General features: G+C 43.4%; 1 protein-coding gene across 1 annotated transcript in view; it reads left to right on the plus strand.

The window, feature by feature from the left end:
• Positions 1 to 13607: 13607 nt before the first annotated feature.
• The window catches only part of NKX6-2 (NK6 homeobox 2), a 3988-nt gene continuing 3211 nt past the window's right edge, over positions 13608 to 14384 (plus strand). The window contains exon 1 of the mRNA XM_009892736.1: positions 13608 to 13665. Coding sequence (XP_009891038.1) covers positions 13608 to 13665 — 58 coding nt within the window. The remainder of the gene's footprint in view (positions 13666 to 14384) is intronic.

Here is a 14384-nt window from a genome sequence, read left to right on the forward strand (position 1 = left end):
TGGACCCCCCACTCAGTGAAAGGGGCACATCCAGTGTGTCAGAGACTCTTCCGGTACAGGCAGCATACTGCGGCAGGGCTTCCAAGCTGTGGGAAAATACCTGCAGGCCTACAGATTCTCCTTTTGAGGATGGATGTTTACCATAGTTCTTGAAAATAAATGAACAAGGCTCATTCTTTCCTTCTAAAAGATAAAAATTAGATTCCAAATCTTAAGCCAAAATGAGGCTAGTGTGTAAAAGGTAGGCACAAAGAGCTACATCTCAGAAGGCGACAGTGTCAAGCTCCCAACTGGCAAAGGGATGCTCACACCTGTGGGGTGCACTGGGACAACCTGCCAAAACTCAGAGGGACCATAATCATAGTTAACTTCACAGCACCTTTCATCTAATACAGTCCCAAAGTACCAACGAGCTGGACAGATATAAGAATAACTTCATCTCTTTCTGCAATAGCAGTCACTACCGGAAAAACCACAGCCACCACCATTTTTGGTAGGGAGTGTTCAAAGTATTTAAAATGTGAGAGGAACACAGGCTTGCAGGATATGGTTATTCAGAGCAGAACTTGCACGCAGGACAGCCCATTGGGCCTGGGAATGGTAACGCTGGGATTTCTCTTGAGAGGTCTCCTCTGAAAGTCAGGGTCCTTTGTTCTGGACTGCTTAAAGCAAGGTGACCCAAAGATGACCTCCTACATATGGAACTTGTAGTCATAGTTCTAATTTGTGCTTGGAGAAAGGGGAGATTAACTTAATGAGAAGGGGGGAGGGGGGAAATATTGAGGGAGAAAACAATTGGAAATATACCTACATGTGGCTTGAATTTTTTCTTTGAAGACTTACTTTGCCCAAATTCGATCACTTTTGCTGGCAACAGCTCAAGGCAGACATACTACAGTTAAAAACCCACTACATTCAGGTGATGACTCCCTGATAAACTTTGTATTAATTTGCAGACTCTATAAGGCAAAGCTCTACGGCTTCTCAGTTGTAATACATGTTTACCTTCAAGTCAGAATCAGATCATTTTAGCTGACAGTTAAAAAAAAAAAAGAGGCAAGAGACACCTGAAGTGACACCACCATTCTGAGCGATTAGGCAATTGAAGTTATGCACTTATGGCAAGAGCAACTTTTAAGTATTGGCTGCCACTTTCTACCAACACTACTATGGTATTAATTCTTATATACACAAAGTAGCTCCATATGGATGAAGTCATTAAAATAGATTTTACTCACAATGGAATGGGGCTTATCCCTGTGTCCCAATCATTTTATTATTTGAAATCACTGATCCATGCAATGTACTTCATTTAAGCCGAAGAAGGTATTTCCAGAGAATTAGTCAATCACAATTAATTTTCCCATCTTCCATCTAGCTTACAATTGCCTATGATTGGAGTTTTCTGATGGCATAGCATCTTTTATGTACTCTCCTGTCCAGCTGAATTAAGTTTTAACTAATAAATTTTATTTTTGTAGTTGTACTGGAATAGAAAGAGCATTTATTGCTGAGAACTTATGAGAAGAGAAATGTTCTGAGATACCACTTTAAGAGAAAACCATGACCTGCTTTGCCGAGTTTAAGGTACAATATAAACCAGCCCGTATGTCACTTGTACGTCATACGTAAGAGCTCCATTAAGAAAGAACAATCACTTAATTCAGTGACTTTCTTTTTCCCAGCATAAATGTCTTTCAGCTATATACTCCTGTATGCATAAGATTGTTCACTGTTTTTTGAAATCATGGTATTTATTGCAGCCCTAAATAAAAAGCTAGCATCTCTTGCAGCCCATAAAAAGACTTAGACTGATCCAAATGCCACTGAATTCTTTCACCAAAATCAAGTCCCATGAAGTTGGGGCTTTAACAGAAAAGATGGCATGCAGGGAATTGATAAGAATATACCAAAGAACCACCTCTTTCTTTTGCTATGGGAAGGATACAGATCGCAACGCTCACTACTGGCCCTAGCACCCAGCATTTGGTGGGAAGAACACTGGTTGGCATGACTGCCAGGGGCTCTCAAAGCTGGTCACCAACCTGGAAGAGTCACGTGCTGTGAAACTGTATGTGGAATTCTGCTAAGCAGTCCTTCAGGTTCAAAACAGCATTAATTGCAAGGACAGCCTCAGAATGTATGTAGAGAGCCTGCAGACAAACTTGGATGGTCTGGGACACACTGCGTGAGATCCCACCACACCTCTGTTAATGAGTTCTTCAGGAAGGAAAGCAAAGAGAACGTGTGTTGAGAGAGAAGGTTAGGCTTTCTTATGCAGGGTGAACTAACAGTGAATTTGCCGTAGTGAAAGGCAGTGTACAAAGATAACCACCCTTATCTTGTTGACTTTTCCATCAGAAGTATTGTAAGCAGCACATCATCTTCATGTATGATCATGGGGAGCACAGGCTGCCACGAACACAGATAAATGTCCACTCAGAACAGGCAGGGTAAGACTGAGATCCAGCACAAAGTAAGCTCCTTAACTCATGGAAAAAACTCACACATTACGCAACTTGATAAATGACTAGTAATCAGATCTCGCTAATCTGATTTAGCATTAACACAGTTATGTGACTTCTAGCTTGGAACTGGCCTGGGTAGACCGTCAGGCTCGTGGATGGCGTAAGTTTGTCTCCTACATTATGCTGGGTATGCACACACTTAGTAGGACATTTTATTCTCTGCATTAACTGTACTAACAGGCATGCACTAAGCAGGAGAGCTGACTGTCACCCTCCACTTGACACTGTTCCGTGGATAAATTAGGATATTATCTCATGTGTTTCACGACAAGTACTGTCTTTATGGAAAAAAGATTTTTTTTCCTTCAAAATGCATGAAGTTTTTTGCCTTCCTCACATTTACAGATGTCTAATTTGCCATTCTAATTACCTTTTCTACTGAAGTAGCCATTTTCTAATTGTTTGTGTTTGGAAAAAAAATAACATAAAATCTTTCCACTGTCTTTTCTTTCTTTAAGAAGGTCCTTTTGAACCCTCCTTTCCATATTTTCTTATCACTACTGCTTCTTAGTCTTTTGACTGCTGTTTTAGAGACATATTTTGTTAGTCATTTTGTTCCTTCCAAACTTGAGTTCATATAAGGGTTTTTCTATACTATTGACAATTAAAGAGTCCTTACATTCTGCATAAGCAGTTACAATATACATTTAATATTTGCAATTCAGTTTATCTGAAATTAAATGAACATAAATTTATTCAGAATTATTTTAATTCTATAAATAAATCCAATCTCTTATCTTTACAGAACACAAAACAAAAGGCAGCGGGGAGGGGGAATGACCCCAGAAAACCTGAATACATAGTGTGGAATAAGATGAAGCAACAGTACAGAAGAAAGGATTACTGTCATCATTCGTTTGGCAAATTGGATGTCAAATAAGCAAAAATTAATGCCAGCAAGAAAAAAAAAAAAAAGAGGTATTGGTCATTTGGCATGAGAAAGGATAGAAAGCGCACATTAGATTGTGTCAAAGTGAAGTTAAGCCTTGTGATGTTACACATAGAGTGTACATGTGGAAAAAAAAAAAGTTACGTTCCACGTTGAGACAATACCACAAGACACGTGTTTGCTAATATCACATATGGAAAAATGTGCTAGGAATAAAACTGCATTAACATTCATTTGATTCAGCAAATACTTGCTGTGGAACATGGAGCGTTTCCTCCTAAAAGCGTTTTTGGAGCTGAGAAATAAGATTGAAGGATACTGTACCCTTATATTGCTGAGTCCTCACCTTCGTATTTCCTATTCTCAACTACCATTCTCTAGAGCTTTGTGAAAGGTTTTGGATCTCTCATTTGTATCAATACCTGCCACTATATCAACAAAAATCTGCTTATGAAAAGCTGAGGTGTTATTTTTAGCAAGCATGGAAGAACGTTGCTGGCTATTGTCTTCCGGTTATAAGCACTAAAATCTTGGTTCCCTCCCTTGCTTTTATGATTAAATTCTCTCTACATTTTCCATGTGATTTTTATGAGTAAGTGTATCCTTGTGTCATAGTTTTAGTTTATTTCTGTATTCAACCCCAAAAATGATATTATAATGTGATTTCCAACTATACTGAGGCAAAACTAAAACCTAAAGTATCAAAACCTCAAACCTAAAAATTAAAAAACTAAAGCTACTGAACTACTAGCAAACCTTATGCCAAGGGAGTTGGCCCCTGTAAGTTCCACCACAGGCCCCTGAAATAAAACGCACAACTTCTTAGATAGCACAGAGATTCTCAAAACACTCTTATTCCTCTTCTTCTCAGCCTTTCAGCATTTAGTGTTCCCTACAGACCAGCACTTCGGAGAGGAACTGAGGCTGGACTGGCAACCACACTCCAGATGTGGCGTCCCCACTCACTGGAGCGCTTACGTCGTACCTCCCATAGGACTTTAAAACAAAGTACAGCCTTCCTTCTACCCATGTTGTCCATGTTTCACAGCATACGAAAGGTCCTCTCCAAAATAATTCAGTTTCTCACTAGTGCAAAAACTAACTTCCTAGTCAGATTGCAGGAACGTAAAATACACGTAATGACGACCTCAATGTGAGAAAATAATGCATTGGACTGATCAGATTTCAAGGAAGGAAAGCCTCTGCAAGAAGTTAATCTCATCTCACTGCTTCAAGATAGTTAAGTATCTATAAAGAGAACTTTAAGCATACAAACCAACAGGACTACTTATACAAGATATTCTCGTGTTTTTCTGGCTTATTGGAATTGCTTTATTGGAAGAGCTTAGGTCTGTTAAATAACTACGTCTATTCTTGTCCCTAATACAAGGTTCATACCATGACTTTTAAAGGTAGAATTCTGTTTAAATACGCAATTTTTAAACTCCTTTAATTACTTTCAGGATAATTTCTCAACATGAGTCATTCCAGTGTATTTTTAAAACTACTTTATCCAACACAACTTTTTATTTTCCATTAGTACTACCAAGAAATCCTGCTATGGAAAAAACAGTCAAGCTCATTCACTTCTGGCCTCAAGTGCAAAAGAAACAGTAGCATTCCTTTATCAATCCAATTAGCATGCACAAATTAAAAGTATTATTTGGGTCAGTCTAGTTGGCTCATTGAAGAATATATTATCTATAGAACTATTCCTGAATGTACTCCTGGATCATCAAAACAACCAAACTAAAAAAATAGGGTGTTGCAAACGTCATGGGACTCTTAACTGCTTGGGCAGTCCCTAGGAGAACGCAACTCTGATTCCTTGAACACGGTTACTTTGACTGATGACTCGCTCTTAAACAAACACTTACAGTTGCTACACTCGAAAACAAACTCTAAATGCACAAAATCACAGCAGCATTTTCCATCACTGAATTGGACGCATGTTTTTGAAAGCCAGTGTGGACAAGAACACATTTTTCCTCCCAAGAGAACTATGGAAACCTCCCGCATAAATTCAGCAAACAGCCTTGAGTTTTTCTTTGGTGGAAGCACGCTTGGTTATTATTCTAACAAAATTAGAAATACTATATAGTTTCTGACATGAAGGTTTCACTGTGTTTCATGCTGTACAAACAGAACAAAAAGGCTGGAGGGTGTGCTTTTAAGTGGACACACATGAGAAGAGTTCAGGCACTGCCACGTCAGCACCGGAGAGTGCACTGGCCAGCGCTGGGGGCTGCAGGCTCTAGGAGCCCACCTGCGTCCCGGCAGAGAAACTCTCGTCCTGCACAGAGCCCTTCTTATTTAAACTATGCTTGGTGACCTTCTCCGTGCACTAGAGAGCAGGGAAAATAACAGGATGGTGAAATCAAATGACTACAGAGGAGGCAGAGAAAGAAAAACAGTAAAGGAGAAGGAAAAGAGAGATGGCAGTGCACGAGAGATGAGAGACGGTGGGTAAACCTGGCAAGACTAAGAGAGTAAGACAACTCAGAAGTGCCCTTGTCGGGAGCTTTTTACTCCTCTTGTTTCTCACTTTGCCACATTCCAGTTAAGTGGTGTAAGTACATGAACCCAGCACTGCCGTTTTGTGCTTTTACATCAGCCCCACACTTTTCTGGATACGGACGAGAGGCAACGAACATAAGCAGCTCAAACTGCAGTACAACCAGGCATACAGCAACCACTCCCATACTAGTAACACATCGTTTAAAATAATAATAGCGTTGTATTTAAAATTATCATCATCCTACAATAAGCAGAAGGAAACAATATTCGTGACATGAGAGAAGGATGATCTTGTTTCCAAGATACCTGTCTACAACAACAGATCTATTTTTTTTAAAACGATTTTCATTCATTTCAGTGAAACACTTGTTCTAGCAGTTGATAGTAATCATAAGAGGAAGAAAAACGGGGACCATTTCAAACACTACCCTTTTCTGGTTTTCTTTCAAATGAAGAGAAATAGTGTTACAGTGCCCTCAGGTGGTGTAAATTCTATTCTGTCCTATTGACTTTTCTAGAAAGACAGGTCTGTAAATAATAATAATTTTCAGCAGGGTGGATGAATACGGAAGAAAGTTCCACAGGAAGGCAAAGCACAGCATAAGCAGTTTTGTTTCCAAGGAAGGCTCTTTCTTTGAGTGTTTTGAGAACTCCTGATACTTAAAAAGCATTCTTTGTTCATTTTTAAATATCTGCGGAAGAAATCTAGCAAATGTCCCAAAGAAAACTTAAATAACAGCATCACTGATTATAGGAACAAAGATGGATAGAAGGAAAGAGATCTAGAAAACAAGATAAAACCAGAAGAGCAAAGAGGTAATGAATTCTGTAAGAACTTTTCAGAGCAAAAGCCAAGATATGTGTTTAAAAAAGGAAAAAAATAACAGTGTACCATTTCTTAAGAATGTTCATATGTAATATGTCTTAATGGTGAGGAAAAATGCATAAATGAAACTGTATATGATAAATTTGTCATATAACCTGAAACTTTCTGAATTCACACTGTCATTTTTAATGAGCCTTCCAAAGGCTGTCATAGACAAAAATATATTCCCAGTGTTAAATCTCTGGTGATGAATCGCATTTCCTCGCCTACAGAGAAATTTAGTCTGAAGAAATCTGTTTCCTGAAGACACAGGACGTCTTTAATGTGCATCAGTCCAGTAAAATTTTTTTGCTACTAAGAGTAGCCATGTAAAATGAATTTTATTTATCTGCTCTACTAAATAGTTGCTGTGTGCCCAGCATTTATCATTGTTGTCTTTAAATAAATGTGAGGAAAATCAGCATATCACCAGGAGAATCCTCTAATCAACCACATTAAAAGGTTTGCCAAAGATTCTGTAAGATTATCCTCGCTGTCATTCTATCGAGATACCCTTAAAGGACTGCCCTGTTGGCTTACAAGTATCAATTACATCATGGAATACAAGCACTGAAGATGATGGGAATCGCATCACTGAATATGGTTTCAGCAGAGAGTACCACTGCCCCACCACTTTGTCCTGTTGTCCATCCAGTTCAATTGCTGTTAAGTTTTTAGCAGCTGTCTTTACAAACTGTACCCTTCAAAGAAAAACAGGTCAGCTTCTCACCTGAAGTCGTCCCCTCGCCCTGCTTTCAGTAATCACTAATTGCTTTTTTTTTAACCTCACTTGCACATTCAGGAAGAGTTTTACTAACAAAACACTTCTCTGTGGCTCAGAGACAATCAATAGTGCTTACAAGCACGCTCTTTATTTATTGGCAATTTACTCCTGAATTCCCCCGTCTCAGCTATCAATAGGAAGGCAATCTCTTTATAGCACTAATGACTTGCGGTAAAGTATATACATCTGTTTAATACAAATAAGGGCAAACGATTTCCCAGTCTTGGTTAGATAAAATAGAGCTCACAAGGGCTTATCTCACTTAGAAAGAATAACTTGTAGCCTCCTCTCATTAAAAGGATAAACTATTAGAGTGAAGGCAAGTAGGAAAAAAAAAAAAAAAGTTGGTCTAATGAGGAAAGGGGGAGAGGGTTGGTGGACGCTCAGGTCTGACTTGACCTAAGAAGGACAGGAAACAAACAAACAAACAAATAATAATTGAAGGCCTGGGAACTTCAGCAACACCAGGGATCTGCTGGAAGCCGCGCTGGCAATTCAGTCAACCACAGACTGACTCATAGCTCCACCGGGCGAGGGAGAGCCCTTCATTTTGCACAGGACATTAAGCGAAGAAAATGCTGCCTGCCTTGTCATCGCTATGAGTGCTTCTCAAAAGATACAACAGATAGAACAAAACTAATGCTGGTAACTGCTTATCCTAAATCTCTCAGAAGTTTCATCTGCAAAAATACTGGTTTGTTTCTTGTCCTAAAAAAAATACATGCATATAATTATGTCCATGCTATTTTCCACCAATGACCATATTTACAGTAATGGTTGGTGATTTAAACATGTCAAATACTTTCCTTGAACACAATTAACATTTTCCAGAGCTTCAAAAACTTGTTGCTTAACATGCAAAGCAGACCAACGAATTCACACAGAGGTGTTGAAAACTTCCTGATGATACCTTCAAAATCACACTCTAGTCTTCAGCAGAAATTAATTATTTTGAAAGGATTTATGCATATAGCTCCCTCCACCCCAATAATTCTGCAAAATGAGATTAAAGCCTTAAAAAGAGAGTAAACCCAACAAAGGAACAAGGTTGCAATACATACTGGGCCTTTTGCTTTTGTTCTTTCTAGAAAATACTAAAAGGCAGTCTCATCTAGGCGCCTGATAGCTGACGTTAACCCATGCCAGGAACGTGTGGGTTAGGAACAGAAAAGGTAGATCCAACTTTTAGGCCAAAATGTGCCTAGAGGAGCTTGAAAAAAATTTTTGGTTTGACAGCTTTATATTGAGCTCTTCTGTTAAGCTATGAAAACTTAGAAAGCCAAATGACTTCTTCATACAGCCACAACTGCTCATTTGCTATCGGCAAACCATAAAAAGCCTCCAAAACTTGCCAGGAAAAGGGAAGCAGTATGACCAGGAACTATTGCTTGTTATTTCAGGAATTAATCTCTCTTACTTGGGAAGGGCAAACCAAAGAAGGGACAGGAAAGTGGTCACTCTCCGTGGCACCATGCTCCCTCTCCCAGCTTTTGGGCACAGCCAGCCCACAGACTATCATCACCCTGAGCGCGGCTTCAGACCAGCCACCCATCCAGCCTCGGGTTTGACAGAAGCAATGTGATGGACAGGTTAACGATGCTGTAGTCACAGTAGTACTCGAGTAACTTCGCTTAGTTTACTTTGCCAAGGTGACAGCCCAGAGAAAACCGCAGAGCATTTAGTGCACCTTAGCTCACTGCACACCTCAGGTGAGGTCCTATCCTGCACCTGCTCCTGGCTTAGCGCCACCATGGCTGGGCTCCCACCAGCGCCATCGAGCTGCTGCCTCTGCTCCGACTGCCGCAAGCGCACGCCCTTCGCAAGGGGTTGATACTCCAGAAAGACAGGAGATACGTGAATCTCTTGGCTTTCTGAGAGCATCATAAAGCTCAGGTGCCTGGATGGCAAAATAACTAAACGTGCTGCCTACTTCAAACGCACCGCAGACAGAATGGCCCACGGGAAAGCTTTTCATCCTCTCACAGATTCGTTTTACGAAAGACACCACTTCACTTTCAGCCACAGCACAGAACGGCAGAATCATAGAAGGGTTTGGGTGGGACAGGACCGTTAAAGGCCATCTAGACCAACCCCCCTGCATGAGCAAGGGAATCTTCACCTAGAAGCATCCTTTGTCTGGAGTTAAACAGACCCCACGCAGCCTTGCAACTGAACATCCCACTCCAGGCGCTGACAGGTATGACCTACCGTGGCAGCAGCTCTTCGCACACCTCGGGCTGTCCTCAGGAGCTGCGCTGAGCCGCACCGGGAGCCGGGCTGACGGCAAAGTGAGCAGCATCGGTCCCACAGCACCTGAACCGGGCAGGTGGGAGCTGAGGCCCTGGGCTGAGGTCAGGCAGAGCTCTGGGATGGAACGGGAGGGGAGGGGATGGGATGGGATGGGATGCTGCGTCCCAGGTGTTGCTGGTCAGGGCCAGGGTGGTCTGCAGTGCATTCAGGGCCCACCACAGACACAGCTGAGCAGTGGCAGTAGTCTGACTGTAACGCAGAGGTATTTTCTAATTCTGTAACACTTTGGAAGGGAGGCAACAAAATATAAAACCTTTATTACACAGTGGTTTTTCAGTTTTACAGCACTGGACAGAGACTGAATTCTGTGGAGGGGAACTGCATCCCTCAGTGGTAAGACAGTTTGCAAATGAGTTTCTTAATGCACTATAATTAATTCTCAAATATCACTGGCAAAGGATGCAATACAAACTTTCCAACTAGGAATTCCACCCTTAAACACCGCTGGGGATAACTACCTTTTGGCACTGAGACTCCGTAATGATTTATTGTTAAGCAGAAGAATGATACAAGATTTAGGAAAAGATTCCTTCCAGCCTTATAAAAATTAATGTAGTTAGAACAAATTGAAGTCTACATATAAATGAGTGCTCAGCTTTATTTATACAACCTTGTAACACAATACTCCAATTTAAAGATATAATTAGGAGCATTGTATTAGAAAGCTCTAAAAATACAGACTACCAGACAGCTGTTAAAAGAGATATTTAGTACTGCTTTGTCCATAATGACAGATTGCAAACAAAACCTCATGCAGCGTAAGCACAAATTCTTGAATGAGGACACATAGTTGCCCTTTTTTCTTTCCATATTTTTTGAGAATTAATTTTCACACAATCATGGAAAGTTACTTTAATTTCTAGACATTTTTCTGTGTACAAACAGAATGACTCATCTGGCCACCACAAAAAAGAAAAAATGTATTTCCTCTGCAAATGTTCTCCCCCTTTAATGGGAAAGTACAGCATCCATACATTTTACTGCTCGGCTGGCATTTCTCTCCATATTCCTTCTCGCTGTGGCACGCAAGGACCCCCTGACCAGCAGCATTTCTGTACTGTGCATTCTGGTCTCCATCACGGTTATTCTGCCAGTGGATTCAGTTTTCGGTAAATGTCCTTGTGAGCACAAAGATGCCCGGTTGTGTCAGAGGCAGAGGAAGCTGGGAAGGATACAGACTCCTCCCGGCCCTGGGAGTCTGTCAGTGCTCCCCGCTGTGTGCTCCTCTCCCGCAGTTGGACCATATGCCAGGGCAAACACCAGCACTGCAGGACCCCTGGGGGGGCTGCCTGCCGTACGCCGGCGTGCAGGGCTATCCTGAGACTTTGCCCTGAAATGTCCAAGGAAAAAGTCAAAACTACTGGGTACGTACGACTGAACAGTGAATATGCTGGAAGCCCTCAGATACCTGACCAGGTAGAGCATTTCCACCTGCGGATGTACCCTGTGAGGGGCTGATGTCCTCCACAGCTGCTCTCAGCTCTGCAGTGCCTCTCCACAGCCGGCGATGGCAGAGGACACTGCGCAGGGGTGGGTGGAGGAACTGGGGGAAACACAAAATCAGAGTGTGAGAGAGAAAGGGATTTCCCGGATTGTTAAATCTGGTCCCTTGTTACCTAACTGATTTTCTTCATCTGTCTCAAACTCCACCTTAGTCTCAATCTCAAGCGGACAGAGGACAAGCACCGAGCTGGTCAGCTCTGCCAAGATGGCTGGGCATGCACCATCATGGAATTTTTATTCTCCGCAATTTCAAGCCCACGGGGAAAAAATCTGCACATCTCTCTCCTAAATGTGAGAGTCTAAATTCTGCCACAGCTATATGAAGTGTTGTTTTGCATTTTGCCCCAAGTACAATACTGTAATAATACCATACTCTAAGGCAATAACTTCATTTTTACATTTCTTCACATTTCTGTTACACTGTTCTCAAGGTCATCCAGTTTCTCTTGTGCGCTACTCTATACTGATGAGGACTCTCAGCTCTGCACCATTAGCATATTCCTACTTTTTGTGCCAAGGACCATAATGAAAAATATTAAATATGGCCTTTCCCAGAACATACATCATCCTGTGAAGATGCTTCAACAGAGATCATCTAGTCTAAAATGACTTTGTTTTCTAGTGACTGCATTATTAGCACAGAACACCCCTCAGTGTTAACCACAAGGATCTCTTTTAGGTACACTGTGAAGAAGCAGCATCCATGCTGCCAGAAACACAGGCAGACAGCATGATTACAACATGAATTTTCCTGCTCTCTAGTCACTAATGCGCTAAGTAACTCCATGCAACAATATTGTTTTCCCTCCCCTACCAGGCTTCACCCCTACCACCACCAGCAGCAGAATAATTCAGGAAAGGGAGCCTGTGTGGAGAGCGGCCCTGAGTTCCCCCTTCCCCAGTTGCTCTGTATTGACACGGACATTTACAGCTGGCTTTGGAATAATGTACACCACAGTGGAGGATGCTTTCCCGTACTGCGCATCCAACTTCTCTGTAGTCCACAAAGTGAGATAGAAAGCACATGCATTTACACCCAATGAATCTAAAACACAAATTATTCTTATTTGTGGTTTATCTTCTTTTAGGATGTAGTCTCTCAGACATTTTCAGCTGCACAAAAGCTACAAGAGAAGGTACTTTGACTGTATGCATGACAAAAAGAGGTACTGGAAGGTTAAACAGAACTTGTCTGAACTTACGGAGTCAGAGTCGGAGAATGGTTTGGGTTGGGAGGGACCTTTAAAGGCCATCTAGTCCAACCCCCCTGCCATTAGCACGGACATCTTCAACTAGACCAGGTTGCTCAGAGCCCCATCCAACCTGGCCTGGGATGTTTCGTGCACTGTAGTATTTAATGCTGGACAAAGCACTGCAATACTCCATTCTGAATACGTCAGAATGCCTAAGTCTCAGGCGAGCTTGTTGTTACTAATCTCAGTTTTGCTTCCACGTCCTTTGTAAGAAAAGTCACTCATGTCAGGGGCAAACCATAACGTTTGTTAATTAATAAAAGCTAATCACTATGAGGGCGGTGATCCCCTGGCGCAGGTTGCCCTGAGAAGCTGTGGCTGCCCCATTCCTGGAGGTGTTCAAGGCCAGGTTGGACGGGGCTGGTGGGAGATGTCCCTGCCCAGGGCAGGGGGTGGGACTGGATCGTCTTTGAGGTCCCGTCCAACCCAAACCATTCCGTGATTCCATGACATTAACCCTCTTCCCAACCTGGAACCGCACCCAAATCCGTTCATAAACACGTTCTCGCTCTCCATGCGGGAGGGGGGAGGGGGACACGCGTGGCCCCGGGCATCGTTGTCGCCGCCCGGGGGCGCCGCCAGACCGCGACGGGGCGGCGGAGGAGGCATCCGTCGGGGGACCCGGGGAGTGCCGCGGGGGTCGGGTGGGTTCCCGCCCCGCCGGTGCGTAGGTGTCGGAGGTCTTACCCTGTTCCATCGCTGCCGTGTAAGGCGACGGAGCCCCCCGGGGGGAACGACACGGACGGGGGGGGACACGGCAGCCCCGTACCGGTACAGAAAGGACAGCGGGCGGAGGGCTGATGGGGCTCGGCCAGGAGAGCTCGGCACAGCCGTCGCTGCTCGCTTTGTCGCTGCCGCTCGCAAGAGGGAGAGGAAAAAGCGATGAAGCCGTTTATTAAACCTTCTTTAGGGCAGCACCCCTTTTAGCTTGGCGTTATACGTTAAGCTGTTATCGAGGATGCGTATCACGAGACACACAGACTGTACAGCGACTGAAAATAAAGATTCGAGCCCGAGTAATTCCTCCCCAAACTTGTTTTGCCATCAGCGCTGCTGTCTCAGGTTAAAGGAAACGATATTCACCTGCAAACGGTTCTGACGAGAGACATAACTACATCCAAAGGAACGCGCGTTCTAATAACTGTTCTGATATGATGGAGTCGATTCGCGTTTACTTTGTGAACGCTCTGTAAAGTTTTAATTCCCCACTTGTCGTGGTTAGTATTTTCCTTGGTTAGCCATGCATCAAAACCGCGGGAGAAGGCGAAGAACGCGCTATAAACCCCGTTTCCGTAACTATTTGCTAAAAAAGCCTCAAATCCGAATTCTTCTTTTCTTGACAAGCACTCATGTTTTCGATTAGGAAGAATACCTGCGGTAATTTTGTTTGTGCGAACGAGCTTCGTTCCGCGGTGACGTGACGGCCATTTCGCCGGGAGAGCCGGGGGCTGCCCCGCTCCGCCGGGGCTCGCAGGGCGGACCGGCTCCTGGCGGCCGGCGGGCGCCAAAACCGGGCACGAAGCACGCAGGGCGAAACAGCCGTTACCGGGACGTGAGACCCCTCCGTCACCGCGCTTCAAACGTTCGGCTCTAACGGAGGACAACGCCCGCCGCGCAACCGGAGACGGCTCTGACTAACCCGACAACGCGGCAATAGGCCCGGCAGCCCCGTGACAGCGCCGCCGCCCCCCGCCCGCACTGAGCGGCGCCCCGTGGGCCGCCCTCCTCCGCGGGC

The sequence above is a fragment of the Charadrius vociferus genome, unplaced genomic scaffold (assembly GCF_000708025.1).
Source record: "Charadrius vociferus isolate BGI_N301 unplaced genomic scaffold, ASM70802v2 scaffold38, whole genome shotgun sequence".
In the NCBI taxonomy this organism is placed as follows: domain Eukaryota; kingdom Metazoa; phylum Chordata; class Aves; order Charadriiformes; family Charadriidae; genus Charadrius; species Charadrius vociferus.